Below are 19,298 nucleotides of genomic sequence, written 5' to 3' on the forward strand. Positions count from 1 at the left end.
CCAAGCAGACAGAAAGTAAAGGTGTTGAAGACTTTAATAAGTAAGGTAGGTTGTGTGCGTATGTGCATGTGTGTGTGTGTGTGAAACTTTATACCCTGGTAAATGCCCTTCCACCTTGAAATTTAAAACTTTTTAAACAACTTTCATTTGAAAAAGAGAAATATAAACCAAAATTTCAAAATTCCTAAAACATGATAATAATAAACATCACATCAGAATTTTGAGACACAATTAAAGCAGTGGTTGGAAGAAAATTTATAGCCTTAAACACTGACATAAATAAAAATAAAATGATAAAAATTAGGAATTTTAATTTTAAATTCAAAAAGCCAGGAAAAGTTACAATCTAAAGAGAACACAAAAGAAGAAAAAATAAAGATAAAAGAGAGATTAATGAGGTAGAGGATAGAAAAGCAGTAAATAAAAATACTGGTTCTTTGGAGAAAAGATCAACAAAACACACAAACCACTAGTTACCCTAATAAAGAGAATAAAAGGAATAAGCACAGATAATACAAAAGTAGAAATGACAAGAGGGGAATAACTCTGTAAATAAACTAGAAAAGCTAGGTGAAATAGGAAAATACTACTTGTCAAAATTGACTCTAGTAGCATTATAGTGTCTAAACAGACATATGGAAAACATAAAAGTTTTCAAAGCAACTACAACAAAGTAGTACAAGCAGATTATTTTACAGGGAAGTCCTACAGAACCTTGAAGACCAGATAATCTAAATTCTACTTAAGTTGTTATAGGTCAGTGATACCCAACAGAACTTTCTGCGATGATGTAAATGTTTCATATCTTTGTTGTTCAGTATGGTAGTCACCAGCCACATGTGGCTGTAAAGCACTTGAAATGTGGCTACTGCAACTAAAGAACTGAATTTTTAATTTTACTTAATTTTAATTGTTATTTAAAGTTAGAAAGCCTGTGCGGTTGTTGGCTACTGTACCAGGCGGTGCACTTCTAGATCACCAAAAAGGTAGGAAATACTCAAATTCTTTTTTGGAAGCAGGTAGAACTTTGATACGCAAACCTGTTTTACACACACACAGAATCTGATGATGAATATTGTTATAAAAATCCTAAATAAAATATTGGGAATTAGAATTCAACATATTTAAAACAATAATTTATCAAGGCAGAGTAGGTTTTTTTTTCTTGGAATGAAAAGATTTAACTTTAGAAAAATCATTAATGGGATCCACCATATTAAAATAGCTTAGGAAGAAAGTTATATGAACTTTGACAAAAATCAGCACACCACTGAGGACTCAACACTTCTCAGTTTCAAAACTTACTACAGAGCAACACTGTGGGTACTGGCATAAAATAAATACAGACTTATTTTAGATAAGAGGAGTAGATGTGAGAGTCCAGAAATAAACCCATACATTTATGCTTAGTTGATTTTCAACAGAGGTGCCAAGGTAATTCAGTGTTTTTAGCAGCTGGCATGGATCAGGTGGATGTCTACATACAAGTGAATGAAGTTGGACCCCACCTCCACATGATATACAGAAATTAAATCCAAGTGGATAATAGACCCAAATGTAAAAGCTAAAACTATAAAATTTTTAGAAGACAACATGGGGGTAAATCATCATGACTTTGGATTAGGCAGTGGTTTCTTAGATATGACACCAAAAGCACAAACAACAGAAGGAAAACTAGATAGATGGATTTAAAAATTCATTGAAATGAAAAACTTTTGTGCTTCCAAAGACACTGTCAAAAGACAGCCTATAAAATGGGAGGAAATAGGCAAATCCAAAGAGGCAGAAAGGAGCTTAGTGGTTTCCAGGCATTGGGATGAAGAGAGAATGGGGAGTAGCAGCTAATAGATATGTGGTTTCTTTTTGGAGGAGTGATGAAAATGTTCTGAAATTAGAATGATCTTTGCACAACTCTAAAAACCACTGAATCATGTAAGTTTAATGGTCTGTGAGTTACCTCTCAATAAAGCTGTTATTTTTTTCAAAATCACATATCCGATTCAACAAAACAGTATTGGGAAAACTGGGTATCCACATGCAAAAGAATGAAGTTGGACCTTTTCGTTACACCATTATACAGCAATTAACTCAAAATGGATCAATGGCCTAAATGTAGGAGCTAAAACTATAAAACTCTTAGAAGAAAACATAGAGGAAAAGTTTTATGACATTGAAATTGGCAGTGATTTCTTGGATATGACACCAAAAGCATAGCCAACAGAAGGAAAAAATAGTTCAATTTGACTGCATCAAAATTTTTTAATTTCATTTATCAAAGGACACTGTCAACAGAGTAAAAAGGAAACTCGTGGAATGGGAGAAAATATTTGCAAATCACTTATCTGGTAAGGGATTAATGTCAAGAATGTTGTTTAAAACTCCTTCAATTCAACAACAACAAATAAAAAACCTGATTGGAAAATAGATAAAGGACTTGAATAGACATTTCTCTTAAGAAGATATACAAATGGCAAATAAGCACCTGAAAAGGTATTCAACATCGCTAATCATTTAGGGAAATGCAAATCAAAATGAAATAATACTTCATACCCATTAGGATGGCTGTTAAATAGAAAATAACAAGTGTTGTTGAGGATGTGGAGAAATTGGAACCCATGTGTACTGTTGTGTATTGGGAATGTAAAATGGTACAGCCACTATGGAAAACAATATGGTATTCCCTCAAAAAATTAAAAATAAAATTACTGTATGACCTAGCAATTCCACTTTGGGGTATATGAGTAAAAGAATAGAAAGCAGGGACTCAAGGAGATATTTATGTTTAGCAGTATTATTCACAATAGCCAAAGGTCAAAACAACCCATGTTCATTGACAGAGAATGGGTAAACAGAATGTAGGACATACATACAATAGAATAGTATTCAGCTTTAAAAAGGAAGGAGATTCTGACACGTAACAATGTGGATGAACCTTGAAGATATTATGCTGAATGAAATAAGCCAGTCACAAAAGGACAAATACTGTATGATTCCACTTATACAAGGTATCTAATACAGGCAGATTCATAGAGGCAGAAAATAGAATGGTGGTTGCAGGGAGCTGGGTGAGGGGAGGGAGGAATGAGGAGTTAATTGCTTAATGGGCAGAGTTTTTCTTGGGGAAGATGAAAACATTCTGGAGATGGATGGTGGTAATGATTACACAATGATGTGAGTGTACTGAATGCCATTTACATTTGAGAAAAGGGAAAATATGTGTGTATGCACACATATATAATATACATGAACTTATATGTGTTTTATACACTTAATTTTATAAAAAGAAACATAGGACTGTTAAACCAGAAAATAATGAAAAGGTTGTCTATTCTATTGGGAGTGTCTGGGAATAGAGTGGGAAATGAGAATATTCTCTGAGAATACTATTTTATATTCTATTGACTTTTGAATTATATAAATATTTTACTTAATATATAAAATTAAACAAAAAAAGAAAGCATATCCTAAAATTGACTATAAACAGAAATAAACTGAACTCTATCAAATGGATATCATAATCACCTTGAAAAAAGAATTCCAACAACTTGAACACAGAACCTTCACAGTACACCCTCAATGGGACATATTTCAGAGAAAAATGGAACTGCAAAGAAATTCTGATTTTTTTCTTAAGAATGTTAGTGGTTTTGCCATAATAATCTGAAACTATTCTGCATATATTGAAGATAGAGCAAATAAGTAAATCAAGATACAAATATGGAATGGGAGATGAAGAACCTTTCAATGTAGTATTTGAATTGGAGGTACATTATGAACTCTTAAAATAGATGTATAAGTGTATGTTAATATGCATTAAAATATACATAAATATACTAATATGTAATATGTATCTACTTGGAATATATATATACATATTAATAATATTCACTTGGAATATACATGTACACATGTATATATGTGTATATTCTAAGCTCTGTGTATTGAAAAGTCCTGGAAACAGTGACCCCTCAGTAGCAATAAGCACACCTTGATTTTGATTTCTAAGTTCCATTCTCCGCTAAAAGGAATCATGGCTTCTTGGAGCAATGGCTAATCTAAGACTGAGCAACAGAGAAAATGTAAGGTGAATCTGGAACATCTTATTATGCCAGAAAGTAAAGAAGTCTTAAAGAATGAGTGGGGACATATCAAAAGGATATAAGAACCAGCTTAAAGGGACTCTGACTAGCCAAAACTGGAACAATATGATTATCAGAAAGAATAATAAAAATAAAAGAACAGCAGTAAATAGAATTCATGGGTCCCTAATGATACACACATACAAAAAATTAAAGTTGCAGAGAAAATTCTTCTTTACAGAGTATCAGCTAATAAATATAAAGAATGATAGAAAATTACCATTTTGCAACCACCATTTTAATGGATTCGGGCAAGGATAATCAGTGAATGCTAGAAAAAAAAGCTCATTAGAAAATAGAATATTCACATAGTCTCAGAGTTTCTCCCCACTGATTACCTATTTAATTACAAAGGGAAATTACAGTGAAGAAATCTGTCAGTCATCCCTTAACAGGTGATCAAATTTAGTATCATCAATAATGACTCAAACTGACATTACATACCTCTTGAAGTAATGAAGTTAAGAAGTGCTTAACATCACTTTGTAGTATTTTTGTCAAAACTGTTTAGCGTGAATGTAATCATAAGGAAACAATCAGAAAAAATCCAAATCGTGGGACATTCTGTAAAACAGCCCATGCTCTTCAAAAATAACAATTTCATGAAAAACAAAAGGCAATTGAACTATTCTAGATTAAAGGAGACCAAAGAAACATGACAACCAAATGCAATATGTAATTCTTGATGTATTTTAAAAGTTAAACAGCTATAAAGACTTGGGAAGATTTGAGAATATTTTTAATTAAGTTTCTTAGGTATGATAATATTGCACTTTTAAAGGAGAATGTCCTTGTTCTGAGGACAAATGTACTGAAGTATTTAGAGCTGAAGTATCTCTTTCACATAGTTCAGAGGAAAAAGTGTGTGTGTAGACAGATGGAAAGCAACTGTGGTGAAGTGTTATTAGTTCTTGACCCTAGGTGAAGGGTACGTAGTTTGTTCATGTACTGTTTTTGCTACTTTTCTCTAGGTTTAAAATTTTTCAGAATAAAAAGTTTTAAATAAATTATGTACATAATTATACATATATATGTGTGTGTGTTCATGTTCCCCAGGCCTCCTCTGGACCTCTCCCCAGAGTTGCTGAATCAGAATCTCTAGGTAATGGGGCTTGGGATTCTGCATGGTAAAATGGCTCTCCCGAGACTCTAACGCAGTTGATCTATATTTGGGAAGCATTGCTGTAAAGAGCCATTCTTCTCCATTAAAATCTTGTGAGGTTTGTGCGTGTGTATATGTACGTGTGTTCTGTTCACATAAGAACATTGATTACTCCCTTGCAGAGTCCTCCAGGGAAAAAAGGTGAAAAAGTAGAATGATTCTCAGGTGGCCTCAGCCTTTTCCTCATACCCTCTTGTTTTAGTGATCTGTTCTTTGCTCAGACTGAGATTATGCCTTATAAAAAGGGCTGTCTGGATCACTAATTCTCAAATATGGCTGCCAGTTCGAATCACCTAGGGAGCTCCAAAAAATTTCAATGCCCTAGGCCTTACTTCAGATCAGTTCAATGTACATTTCTGGAGGTGGGACTGATGTATTCTTTAATGCTCCCCAGAGGATTTCGGTGTCCAAGTTTGAAAGTCCCTGGTCTAGAGCAGCGCTTGCCTCTGGTGAGGCCCCTAGTCAGCTGTGTCAGGATCCCTGTACAAACTGCCTACTCGACAAACTTGGTCACATGTGGTGTCTCTGTGGGACATTGAATTGGAAGGAACCCTTTTACGTTCCTGGCACTGATCAGTCTTCTCATATGCTGAGTAGCCTCCAGGGCCTGTCAATGAAAAGAGGGATTTTAAAAGATCCGTATCTCATTTTGTGGTTACAGAAATTTGAGTTCCCTTTATAGAAATTTGTGGAGTGGGGGGATTTTAGAAAGAAGGAACTTTAACCATGGTATCTTAAATACTCATTTTATAAAGATAATCTTAAAAATATTTGTTGAACTCACTCTTCTCTCAGCAAGGCCCTTGACATTGAGTAATGCCAAACCCATCTGTACCTACACCTATCTCAAAATTAGTCACAACCCCCACCCCCAATTAAATAAATCCAAATTAACTTGTGCTTAAATGTGTATGTGGGAGTGGAACAGCAATGTGGTGACAGAATCTTGGCAAAACAAATGGAGTCCTCACAGCCCTCCGCAAATACTAGTAGGCTCAGCATTCACTTCTTCCTCGGGGAGGACAGTTTGTTCAGCATGTCTCTTCCAGTTCCAGTTCTCATTTCTCTCACTCTTGGGTTGGAATTTAGATAACTCACCCAGCCTCAGTTTGGAAGCACTACTTTAGTTCAGTGTCTTCTTCTGACAAATACAGAAACAGGGAAATGGAAATGAGTTGTCCAAGGTTGTACAGTGTGTTAGTAGCATGTTTCTGTACACGTATCTGTATAAGGTATATGTACGTGTATGTAAAGCTCCTCCGAGAGGAGCAGATGATTTTGGAATCATCTTGACAGCCATAGAGTCTAATAACTTCAGAAAGCTTAGAATTATTATATAAGACAATGGAGTAGGGAGTTGGGCCCTTACATGTGGTTCCTGGTATGAGTGCTGTTCAGTTACCTGCCACCGGAGGGCATTAACTATGATTAGATTCTACACCTGCTGATCTACATTGCAATCCAGAGCTTCCTCAGGTGACTGTTAGTTTAAATAGCTGAACCCTAACTTATTCAGTAGTCCCACAGTCTTAGGAGCATCTGGATGTTCTTTATAACTGGTTCTTTATAAATATTTTTTAAAGAAGCCCTACATAAGCACAGAACATTTGCAGCATGCCAGGGATTAGAGTTAGAGACCTGGCTTTATAAAAGTAGCCCAGCCACTTACTGGTTTAGTTGTGTGGCCAACAGTAAGTTGCTCTACCTTGACTTTAAACTTTGAATTTCAGTTGTTTCACTTACGAAATCATTAATCAACTCTGCCACACATGGTTTTTGTGAGGATTAAATGGGATAACATGATGAAGCATTTATCAATTCCTGGCACCCATATAACAAGTGGAGATTTTTCCTTTGTTCAGTAAAACTCTCATGAAGCTTATATTCTAGTTGGAAAAGACATACACATCACATGGAAAAAAGAAAACATTCAGGCAGTGATAAAAGCTAAGGATAATAAGAAGGGAGCAGGATTTAGGAGACTATTTTAGGTGGGGCAGTCTAGGAGTGCCTCTCTGAGGAGGTGATATTTCAGCAAAGAACTATTAAAGTTTTTTAGTTCAAGTACCAAATGAGATAGAAGCCCCTCAGTAACCCCACTCCTAAAAAATTGAATTGGGAATTACATGGTGAGGTGCTCTAGTTGTTGGGAACTGGGGACATGAATCTGCTACCACTTTCTTTCTTTCTTTCTTTCTTTTTGAAATTATAGTCAATTTACAATGTATTAATTTCTGGCATACAGCATAGTGATTTATTTATACATATATATTCCTTTTCATATCATTTTTCATTATAGGCCATTACAAGGTATTGAATATAGCTCCCTGTGCTATACAGTAGGACCTTGTTGCTGAATTTTCTAATTGTGCAGTCATTCCTCCCTACTCCTCTCTTTTACGAAGGTGCAGAGAGCATATCTCTAGAAGAGTTGTGCCTTGCTTTGCCTTATGCATACGGGTAGTGAATCATTCACAGCAAATCTGCTCTAGGTTTGGCTTCAGCCCTTCCCTGACCTAAGGAGAGTTGTTTTCCCCACACATAAACCAGACCTGAATTTCTGAAGAAATTTATTCATTAAATTTTTTTTTACCATGGTCAGAGGTAGAATAGTAGTCAAGAGTCCTTTGGCTATGAGTGTAAAACCCCAACTAACACCAGGTTAGAAGAGGGAAAAAGGAGGAGGCAGGAATTACTGACTCATATGATCAAGAAGTTTAAGACCTGGTGTTGAATGTACCTGGACATAGGGTTTCTTTGGGTTTTGTTTTTATAACTGAAGTATAGTTGATTTACAATGTTGTGTTAGTTTCTGATGTACAGCAAAGTGATTCAGATATATATATATGTATACGCACATATATATATACACATATATATATAAAATTTTTCAAATATATGTATATATATATATTCCTTTTCAGATTCTTTTCTGTTATAGGGTATTAAAAAATATTCAGTATAGTTCCCAGTGCTATATAGTAGGTCCTTGTTTATTTTTTTGGACACAGGGTTTTAAATACTCTGTCTCTCCCCATCCCCTACTCTACCTTGGCTTTATTCTCAGTTATGCTCTTCAGACATGAAGAGCCAAATCTACAACTTTACAAACATCCTTAAAACCATGATCTCAGAGGAAGACAAACTCTCTCCAACATTTCAGAAAACAGTTGACCCAACTTGGAACATATATACACACTTCCAGTCTAGGGGCATCAGATGCTCTTAAATGGCATTATTTTCCATTCCGTGGCCAGGTAAGGAGAACCCAATGATAGACATCCCCACCGAATCACAAAGAATTAGAGTATGAGGGTTTTTTCCCAAAAGGAAGAGAAGCTAGGCAAGCAAAAATGAGAGTGGTAGCAGTTTGATAGGAACTTCCACACGTTATCTCCATTGTTGCTGTGAACGAGCTGTCCCAAGAAGTCTCCTGACCTTGGGAAACTTGGCTTAGCCTAGCCAGCTTTGAGACAAAAAGTTTAAGTCATATGGGATGGTACCTCTCTTCTTATTTCCATTGTCTCCTCTCTTCTCACCTCCTCCCCTTTAATTTAATTATAGTTAATAATTAATGCTTAATCCCAAAAGCTGATTCTTCCTTTTCATTTTACACGCACATTGACAATTTAGCATAGTGGTTTAGAGTGTGAGCTCAACAGTCCGATTGCCTGGGTTTCAATTCTATTTTTGTCATTTGCTCACCTTGAAATCTTTAGCAATTTATACCTCTTTTCTCATCTGTAAAATGAAGATAATTCTACCTCACTGGGTTGTCCTGAGGATTAAATTAGTCAGCAGGAAGCATCTGGCACATCATCTAGCACGTGGCGCAGTACTCAGTAGCGTCAGACACTGCTGTTGTTGCTGCTTGCAGCTCTGAAGCTTTGGTGCAGCTTGTCTGTTCTTTGTCAGGAATGGGAAAGCTGAGGTAGGTGGGGAGACTATTAAAAGCACTAGATTTTGGTATCTCGAGATCACGAGTTGAAGCCAAATTGAAGGAAGCACTTGGAGCTTTCATTGGAAGTCTTAAATATGATACTGATCTTATTTTAACAATTTATTAATTAAATGGTATATTCTTATTGACTTACGATTACAAAATGACAATGAATAATTAATCTCCGTAGGCTTCTTTTTAACTCTTGGAAAATGAATATTTTTGGATAAGATGATCCCTTGTCTCTTCATCAATGCCTGATCCTTAGTTGTTTAAGTGAAAATGAATATCAAAAAGTATTTTGTACTCTGTGTGTGTGTATGTGTGTGTGTGTGTGTGTGTGAGAGAGAGAGAGAGAGACAGAGAGAGAGTGAGAGAGAATGAGAGTATGTTTATATTGATAAACCAAAAAGATTTATTGGTATATTGGATTCATCAGACATTTCTGATTTCTTCTTAAGAGATTATTATATCCCGTTTCACACTCTAATGTCTAGATCATTTTTAAGTATTTGTTATTCCTGTCACACATCTATTTTGGATTTTTCAAAAAAGCTTTTCAGGCCTTATGATATAAGTTCTATAATACTTGTCTTGGTGTCAGGAAACTTGGTTGGGGACTTGTCTCCACTACTTACTTTGCAACATTACCTTGGGCAAGTTACATTCCCTCTTATGTGCCTCATTTCCTCATCTGTCTAATGAGGCATTTCTCCTACTTAACCTTTAAGTCCTTTCCTAACAGTCTGTGATTCTGTAGGTATCACAGCATAGGTTGTGGCAGGAGTAGCTGGATTCCAAAGGGAAAACTTGATATAGCAGTTCCCTTTGAGACTTATTTTTTATTTGTTGCCCATTATGTTTGCTGCAGGATTTCGGCTGAATGCCTCCTCTTGGCCCATGTTCCTTTTGAAGACGCTCAATGGAGCAGAGATGGCTCCCATCAGGATTTTCCACAAGGTACGGTGTCCCTCAGATACCACCAGCTCCAAACTGCTTAAGGTCAAATGCTTACATTCTTTCAACTATTGAGCCTCTGATGCCTACATTATATTCATGGCCTGAGGATGCCTTCTCAGAAACTAGTTCAGCAGAAGGGTTTCTTTTTTTAGTACTTTGTGAAGCAGCAGTTATCCCCAGAGAAATATTAGACTGTAAGTTAGGATTTCTGGATTTTGGGTCCCAGCTCTGCCAATAATAAGTTTTGACCTCATTATAAAGTGGAATTCTCTCTACCTCACAAGGTTGTTAAAATTAAGTTAAACATTTTTATTAGTAAAACATATAAAAATGTAACGTGAATCTAAAGGAATTCTTATTACAGATCATGGGGTTCTATAAGGTCTATATCATAAACAGAGAGAAAGGAAGAAGAGTATTTTTTGAGTACCTACAGTATGTTTGGAGTTTATATACACTATCCAATTTAATACCCACAATTAACTTTATGAAGCAAGAATTATTATTTCCATTTAATGGTTAAGGAAACAAATACTTTTCAGTAAGGAACTTGCCCAAGATCACATGACTAGTAAGTGGTGGAACAGGGATCCAAAACCTGTATTCATTCTTCCTGGTTTCCCAAGGGATGAGACAATCACTTTGCTCTCCCTTGGTTCTTTAATGATGTTAGAGTTACTGTTAAGGGGACTGAATTAGGATTGCCTGTGCTTCCATTTAAGTTTAAACCCTGAAAGCACCGTGGTTCCCAGAATACAGCATACTGGGCAACTCGCCACCCTTCCACTGCAGAATACGTCAAAATGGTGGAGGGCGGGAGACCAACAAATTTTCTTCCAAATGCTTTGCTGAGTTTACTAGAAAGTAAGAAGACGAAGAAGGAAAACCAGAGTGTTAGGTGTAATGAACCTGTAGGCATCTTAAGGGGCTTTGCCAGTTTCACTTTCAAGGACCTTGTCTTTTAACAGCCACAGTAGGATAGAAGATGAGGCCTTGGACCTATGCATGGCAGAAAAATAGACCTGGGGGTGCCACATAAAAAATCAGATTGGGTGCCTCAAATGTTTACTCCTTAAATGAAAAGACTGCCGCATTGGTGAGAAAGAGTCTTTGCCTGGGCTCCAGGTAAGGGTAGTAATTGAGTCATCTCTTTTGATAAAACAGTCTTTTCCCACGAAGTCGAGGGTTTAGAGACAGAGCCTGTGTTGTCTAGGAACTCCAAAGTTGTATGAGGATATTTCTGAGTGCCTGGCAGAAGCAAACCCAAAACCTCTTTAGAGGGTTTGGTTGTTTTCAACCCAGATGTCATAGAAGTCCCCAAAATGAAGTACCACTGAAGATTAGTTCAGTTCAGTTTAGAATTACAGAGCCCTCAAAACTCACTAAACAAATCCAGCATGATGAGACATCAGTGGACACAATAAACAGATTATAACCTCAAGGACTTTCAGATAATAGAAATATCAGATAGAAATTATAAATTAAGTATTTGAAAATGATTAAAGAATGAAAGGAAGGAATTTTTAAATGTGAAAAGTACAGACCTCTATTTTTTAAAAGACAAATTTGAAAAATAGCCAATTGAACATCTCGAAATGAAACTTAACCATTAAATTTTAAATTATTTGCTAAATGTATAAGCAACTTAGACCTAGATAGAGAAGAATTAACTGAAAGACATGTGTAATAAATTTCCCCAGAATGCAGCACAGAGACATAAAAAAGACGGAAAATATTAAAAGAGAAGAGGCAAAGAGAGAATAGTTTTTGAAGGTCCAATATATACTGAACATGAAATCCAGAAAGATTAATTAGAAAGAATAAAAAAGAATCAATATTTGAAAAGATAATGACAGAATTTTCCACAGTGTAATAAAGACAAATATATGCTTAAAACATCATGGTATAACTAAAGTCAAAAAAAGAGGTCTGAGCAAGTAACCATGTAATGCAGTCATCCTCAGTACCTGTGGGGGACTGGTTCCAGGGCCCCCTGGATACCAAAATCCACACGTGTTCAACTCCCTTATATAAAATGGCATAGTAGAATCAGCCATCCATATCCACAGCTTCCACATCCATGCAGACTGAATCTTCAAAAGGATTACAGTTACACTGACAACACGTTTCTTTTTTTTTTTTAATTGAAATATAGTCAGTTTATAATGTTGGGTCAGTTTCTGGTGTAAGGAGAGTGGGAAAGGATAAATTGACAGCACATTTCTTGCAGCAGTACAAGCCAAAAGATAATAGAATAATATCTTCAAAGTACTAAGAAAAAATAGTTGTCTACCTAGAATTTTATATCTAGTTATACTGTTATTTCAAAATGGATGTAAAGTCAAGACATTTTCAAACAAATACAGCAGATACTAATATATCTGCTGAAAGAACAGTTGAAGAGTACATTTCAGGAAGACGATAACTGAACATAGAAAGTAAGAATGAGATTCAAAAAGTAGTGCTGAAGAAAGATTGGTTAACATGTGAATAAAACTAATCCATCATTGCTTATAAAAATAAGTTATGATAACAAAAGTGATCATTTGGCAGCATAATAATGTGGAACTAAATTATCAAATACCTGTTAACTCAGGAGTAGTTTAAATATTCTAAGGCTCTGGTATTGTTTAGGATTAGAGAGAAAGATGAGTTTTAGACTTAATTATGTTAACTATACAGCTATGATCTTAAGGGACTCAACTAACAGACTATATAATGGTTAGCATCAGAAGAGGGGAGAAGGAAGAAAATTCAGTTAGTTGTTAAGGAGAAAAAAGAAATTAAAAGTACAACTTGAAAAATCAAGTCAAATAGAAATGTAGGCAATATGATTATTGTAATACGTTTAAATACATCGGTTATCACAAGAAATTAGCTTAAACTTATCAGTTTAGTCAGACATAGATTAGATTGTTTCTAAATCTATCTATATGCTACTTACAAGAGACACTGCTTAAAATGACACAAAGATGTCAGAAGTAAAATATAAAACATATACCAGGCAAACCTTTATCAAAATAAAGCTGGAGTTGACTATACTGAAATTAGACAAAGAATACTTTGATGCTAAAAAGTGTTAAAGAGGTCACAATCTAATGATAAGAAAGTGTAGTTCACCAAGGAAATAAAAGTTATAAATATACATGCTCCTAAAAAACATAGCCACAAAGTAGATAAAGTAAAATTTGACAGAATTACATGGAAAAATTGGAAAATCTACAACCACTAGAGGATATTTTAATACACATTGCTCAATAACTGATAAATCAAGCAGACAGAAAACTGATTTATCAATCAGCATAAGCTACTCAGTATTAAATCAGTTGCATTCCTATTTAACAGCAACAAGTGATTTGAAAATGCAAATTTTAAAGATACTCTTTAAGATAACAATTCAGTTATAATATGCATGGAAAAATATTAGTAAAAAGCATAAAATATTTGTAGGGGAAATGTTAAAATTTATATAGAAGAAATCTACATTAAAGAATACTTAACAAATGGAAAATACTATCATATTCATGGATAGAAAGGCTCAATATCATACATACAAAGGTTATTTTTTCCCAAATTATAAATCCATTGGGATTTCAGTCAAAATACAAATAGGGTTTTTCTGTGGAACTTGAAAAGCTGATTCTAAAATTCATAAGAAAGATCAAGGAGGAAGAATAGCCAAAACAGTATTGAAGAGTAACAAAACAAGGGAACTTTTTCTGCCGTATATCCGTTTAATAAGACTAGGTTGTTGGTACAGGATCAGACAGTAAGACCAGGGAGAGTGTGAAACACTTTTTTGGAAACTTTATCTATGCAACTGCATTGCAGACCAGCACCCAAGAACTATCTACACTACTGGAGAGAGTATACCATGTTACAACTGCTTTGGAGGTCAATTTACAGATATTTAATAAAGTGGAAAGTGTATATATCTATCCTATAACCCAGCAATTCTACTCCTAGGTATACACCCTAAAGAAATCCTCCTACATGTTTACAGAGGAACAAGTGCAAGAATGGCTATTCACACTCTTTTGAAATAGTAAACAATTCAAAACAACTTTAATGTCTGTCAAAAGAGAATGAATAAATTATGATATATACATATAATGGAGTTTATATGTATTAGCAGTTAAACTGGAGCTAAATTTATCAACATGGATATGTTTCAAAAACATAATGTTGAACAAAAAAGGCAAACTGTAGAATGATATGTTCAGTATAATCATATTTATATAAATTTAAAAGCATGCAAATGGTATGTACATATGTAGTAAAGTATATAAACATGCATGAGGAAGGAAACAAAGGGGGATTCAACCTTATCTGTTATATTTTTTTTTCTTTAAAAAAAAAGATCTGAAGCAAAGTTGTCAAAGTATTAGAATTAACAAAGTGTAATACTTTGGTATACTTTGAAATTTATTTAAAAGAATATTAAAGCTATATTATAAATCTTCCACAGCAGTCACTTTTTAATCATCCAAATTAGGTAGCAGTCTTTTGGCATACATAGCCTCTCTCTTTGCGTCTAGGTCTGTGTATTTATGTTTCTCATCTAGGAACCACCATCGCCTTCCCACAACTTCTTCAAAATGGGAATGAAGCTAGAAGCTGTGGACAGGAAGAACCCTCATTTCATTTGCCCAGCCACTATTGGGGAGGTGCGGGGCTCAGAGGTGCTTGTCACTTTTGATGGGTGGCGAGGGGCCTTTGACTACTGGTGCCGTTTCGACTCCCGGGACATCTTCCCTGTGGGCTGGTGTTCCTTGACTGGAGACAACCTGCAGCCGCCTGGCACTAAAGGTAAAGGTCCCATCTGTGAGCTCTTGAAGTTGAGACCCAAGTTGGTAAGGGAGACTACGAGGTCTTTCATGGTCAGCATACCTTTACCAATAAACCTCACTTGCAGGCAAAGGCGGAGCAAGGGCCAGCAACTTAGGTAAAAACCAAGGTCTATGCGAGAGTAATCAGAAGCAGTAAGAAGTAAATGTCACATGAACCTAGACATGGAGTTTGGGATAAAGTAAAAATTCCTTGCTCTGAATATCCTGGTTTATTCTCAGGCAACTGGCTTCTCATCTTTCTTAGTTTTATTCCTAGCCTGTTTCAGAGTTTTTGAGTAGCATCATTCTTAACGTGCTGCACATCTTCCTCAGGTCTTAGGAGCCTTATAGATGAGCTGGAATAACATTGTATTGTATAAAAATACTTAACAAGCAATGTAACAAAACGGAAGAAGCATCAGCTTTGAAGTTAGGTTTGAGGTCCAGCTCTACTTTTTACCAGCTGTGTGGCTTTGGGCAGTTAGTTCACCTCTCTGAATCTCAAAATTCCTCTTCTGTAAAAGAATACCTACTTCATAAAGTTATTGTGAGGAATAAATGAGATTACATGGGTAAAATGCTTATGGATATCTGGCAAATACCAAATGCTAAACAAATGTTTTTATTATTGTATTACTGCTGGTATTATTATAGTTATTATAAAATATCTTTATTATAATTACATTTAATATATTACAATATGCCATACTATTATTTATTATACTATTTTTATTAAAATCACCACTACTAGTGGGAGAGCCTATATAAAGTACTGGAATAGTGCTGCAGAGTAATTGAACAGTCTGTGCTGTTTCTAATGATGATGATATTGGAGGTCATCCAGGATAAAGTTTGAGATAGCTCTTAATAAAGAAAATAAATAATAAGAATCTCATTCCCTCAAGCCTAAAAGTGCTGGTGAATCTGAGGGAATAGAAAGTCACCCTTCCTATTGCCTGTGGGTTTCTTTTCTAAACCTTGGTCACATTCATGCATTCAATTAGTCAAATACTTACTGAGTACTTAATTGTGAGCCAAGCTGAGGATAGGGCAGTTACAAAGATGAAAAGTACTCATCAGCTGCCCTCATGGCACTTCTGTTCTAGAGGGATGAGATCATTGGTAAACATTTAAATCAAGAAATAAACAAGGTAATTTCAGATAGACAGTTTCTCCTAAGAAAATAAAATATAAGATAGTGACAGTGAAGTTGTGATTGTGAAGGGAGTTATTTGTTTAAGCTTTATTGAATATAATCGAAGTGAAATAAATGGTACGTATTTAAAGTATACCACTAGAAAAGTTTTGACATGTGTGTACATCTATGAAATCATCACCATAATCAAGGTAATGAACATCCCCATCATCCCCAAAGGTTTCCTTGTTCCTCTTTATGGAGGGGGAGCTTCTTTAGATAAAATTTCTTTTGGGGAAAAATTGTCTGAAAAGGTGATATTTGAATTTGATGACAAGAAGCCACCCAAGAAAAGAGAATTCCAAGCAGGCAAATGGGACATACACACAGTGGTACTGAGACATAAATGAACTTCTTATGTTTCAGGAGCAGAAAGAATACTCCTCTGACTGCAGTGCACTGTGTGAGGTGGAAAGTGGCAAAATTGCGTAGGACCTTGTAAACCAGAGTGAGAATTTAGGTTTTATTCTAAACATAGTAGGGAATCATTAGAGGGTACTATGTAGGGAAGTAACAAAATCTGATTTTCTTTTAAAAATCACTTGCATTTATATCCAAGAATACAAAAGAACACTTATGACTCAGCAATAAAAAAGAAAAATAACCATGTTTAACAGATGGGCAAAGGGTATGAATGGACACTTCTCCAAAGAAAATATACACAAGGCCAATAAGCACTTGAAAAGATGCTCAGCATTATTAGTCATTAGAGAAATGCAAATCAAAGCCACAGTGAGATACCACTTTACACCCATGGGTATGGATATAATCAAAAGACAGATAATAACAAGTTTTGACGAGAACGTAGAGGAATTGGAAATCTCACACACTGCTGGTGAGATTGTAAAATGCTGCAGCCACTTTGGAAATAGTGTGGAAGTTACTGAAAATGTTAAACATAGCCAGCAATTCCACTTGTGGATTTATACCCAAGAGAATGGAAAACATATGTCCACACTAAACTGTATCATGAATGTTCATGGCAGCATTATTCGTAATAGCCAAAAAGTTGAAATAGCCCAAATGTTCATCTGATGAATAGATAAATAAAACATGTTATTATCCGTATGAAATACTTGGCAATAAAGAAGAATGAAGTACTGATTCACACCATAACGTAGTAGATTAGTGGTTTCTAGGGGCTTGGGCGGGGTGGGTAGGGGAAATGGGAAGTCACTGCTAATTGGTACGAGTTTTCTTTTGGGGATGATGAATATGTTCTAAAGTCAGAGATGGTGTTTGCACACCTCTAAGTCTACTAAAAACACTGAATTGTACCCTTAAAAAGGTGAATTTTATGGTATGTGAATTTTATGTCAGTAAAGCTGTATTTGAAACATCAGTTGGGCTGCTTTATGGAGAATGGGTTGTGCTTTATGAGAATGTGTGGTGACTGTGGACAAGGAAGAGATGAGGGTTGCTTGGATTAGGCTGGTGGCACTGAGTGGAGAGAACTTGAGATGGGGCTGTTGTGGGGGAGAGGAGGGACAGACTTCTTGCTTCAGGAAAGTGCTACTCCTCTATATGCTTCAAGAAACAAATGCCCTGAGGTTAGTGTGAGAAATCTCTCCCTCTGCAGACTCTGTGAGATAATATTTTTGTGGAAGTAGCAAGAGAAGTGCCTTGGATGTGATAGTGGAGTCATTTTTGTTTACTTGAGACTGAAACAAGGTGAGCCTTGGTACTCCAAGCTATATTCAGTTAGTGGGTTGATTTTATTATTTTCTTGCCTAGAGAACCCCATTATTTTGACTGATGTACCTCCTGGAGCAATTAGGCAGTTCTCAAAAGCCAGAGGAGCTGAAAGTCTTTGTGTCCAGAAATAGCTGGACATGCATTTTTTCTGACTGCACACCATGCTGACAAGAAATATGATGCACCATGTGGTTGATGCTTCCAGAGGTGTTTGCTGGCTCTTTCCCCCCTTTTCAGTGTGTCTCTGGAGATCTTAGACTTTTAACAGATGACTAGAAGGACCAGGCTCAGAAGGTAGAAAGTTCTTCCAGTTGGCATTTCCAGACCAGGTCCTTTGTTCATCGTGCCAGCAGCCACATGTTCTCTCCAACAACTTCCTCCTCCCCCACTTCGTACCCTGGTAGTCTATAATATATTCAGTAATAGCAGAATTTGGGCCGTCTCAGTGTCCAGGCTAAGAAGCAAGTGATACCATGTGGAAAAAATGTGATTACTCAATTCATTTCACAAAACAAGATGTTCTCTGTGTGTAAGCCTGTTCTCTTTCAAATCGTACTCTCTCCTCCTTCTTTCCTATTTTCTGGGCATTAGCATGCAAATGTTAAAAAATTCAAGTAATACACAGTTGCTTCTTGCTCACAGTAAGCAGGAAAAAGTACCAATATTCATTTGATGTTCTTTTACACGTGTTATTTCATTTTATCTGCCTGGTAACTCTGAAGTAGGTATAATTATTTTCAGATATGTTTTATTTATGAGAAAAGCCAAGTTCAAAGGATTAAGTGACTTGGTTCTGTTGTTGGCTGAATCTAGAGGCCATGGAGATCTTTTAGTGGGGCCAGCTCTCAGGGCCACCACTTTGAGTCATATTGCCCTCACATGTCTCCCCTAGACCCTCCCTATTTTCCTTTGGGCTCGCTCTTCTTTAAAGCTTCATTGGAGATCCTGGATTTCGGCTTCCAGATCCTGATATGAAATAGGAAAGAAGCAGTGCAATGTAATATCAGAGAATTGAACTGAAGGCTAGTCCCAGCTGGGCCACAGACTGATTTTATGCTTTTGATCAAGTCATTCCTAAAGTGAGAGGTTGAACTAGGTGATCCTTATGTGTCTTTCCACCCCTGTACACTGTACAGGTTCTTGACCTTGAGGCTAGGTTACAGGTGACTCCTGTGACTGTCTTCTACTTGATTCCAGATCCATCAGCTCACCTACCACCTGGCCCTGCCCTCCACCCACATAGGGCTCTGCCTCTTTAAGGGGACTTCTGCATGCTAGCTATTTCTCCTTTGCTAAGCCCGTATTATCCTTTTTAAGTCCTAAACTCCTGGGGCCAAGCCACCTCTGAAGGGCAGCAGATACCAAGCTTGCAGCTAAT

General features: G+C 36.1%; 1 protein-coding gene across 11 annotated transcripts in view; it reads left to right on the forward strand.

Moving 5' to 3' along the window:
* The window catches only part of SCMH1 (Scm polycomb group protein homolog 1), a 142,784-nt gene that overhangs the window by 61,487 nt on the left and 61,999 nt on the right, over positions 1 to 19,298 (forward strand). For all 11 annotated transcript variants that reach the window (XM_072974661.1, XM_072974654.1, XM_072974662.1 and 8 more), the window contains 2 exons: positions 10,113 to 10,201; positions 14,767 to 15,010. In XM_072974661.1, the coding sequence (XP_072830762.1) occupies positions 10,113 to 10,201; positions 14,767 to 15,010 (333 nt within the window). The remainder of the gene's footprint in view (positions 1 to 10,112; positions 10,202 to 14,766; positions 15,011 to 19,298) is intronic.

This window comes from Vicugna pacos, chromosome 13 (genome assembly GCF_048564905.1).
Source record: "Vicugna pacos chromosome 13, VicPac4, whole genome shotgun sequence".
Classification (NCBI taxonomy): Eukaryota; Metazoa; Chordata; class Mammalia; order Artiodactyla; family Camelidae; genus Vicugna; species Vicugna pacos.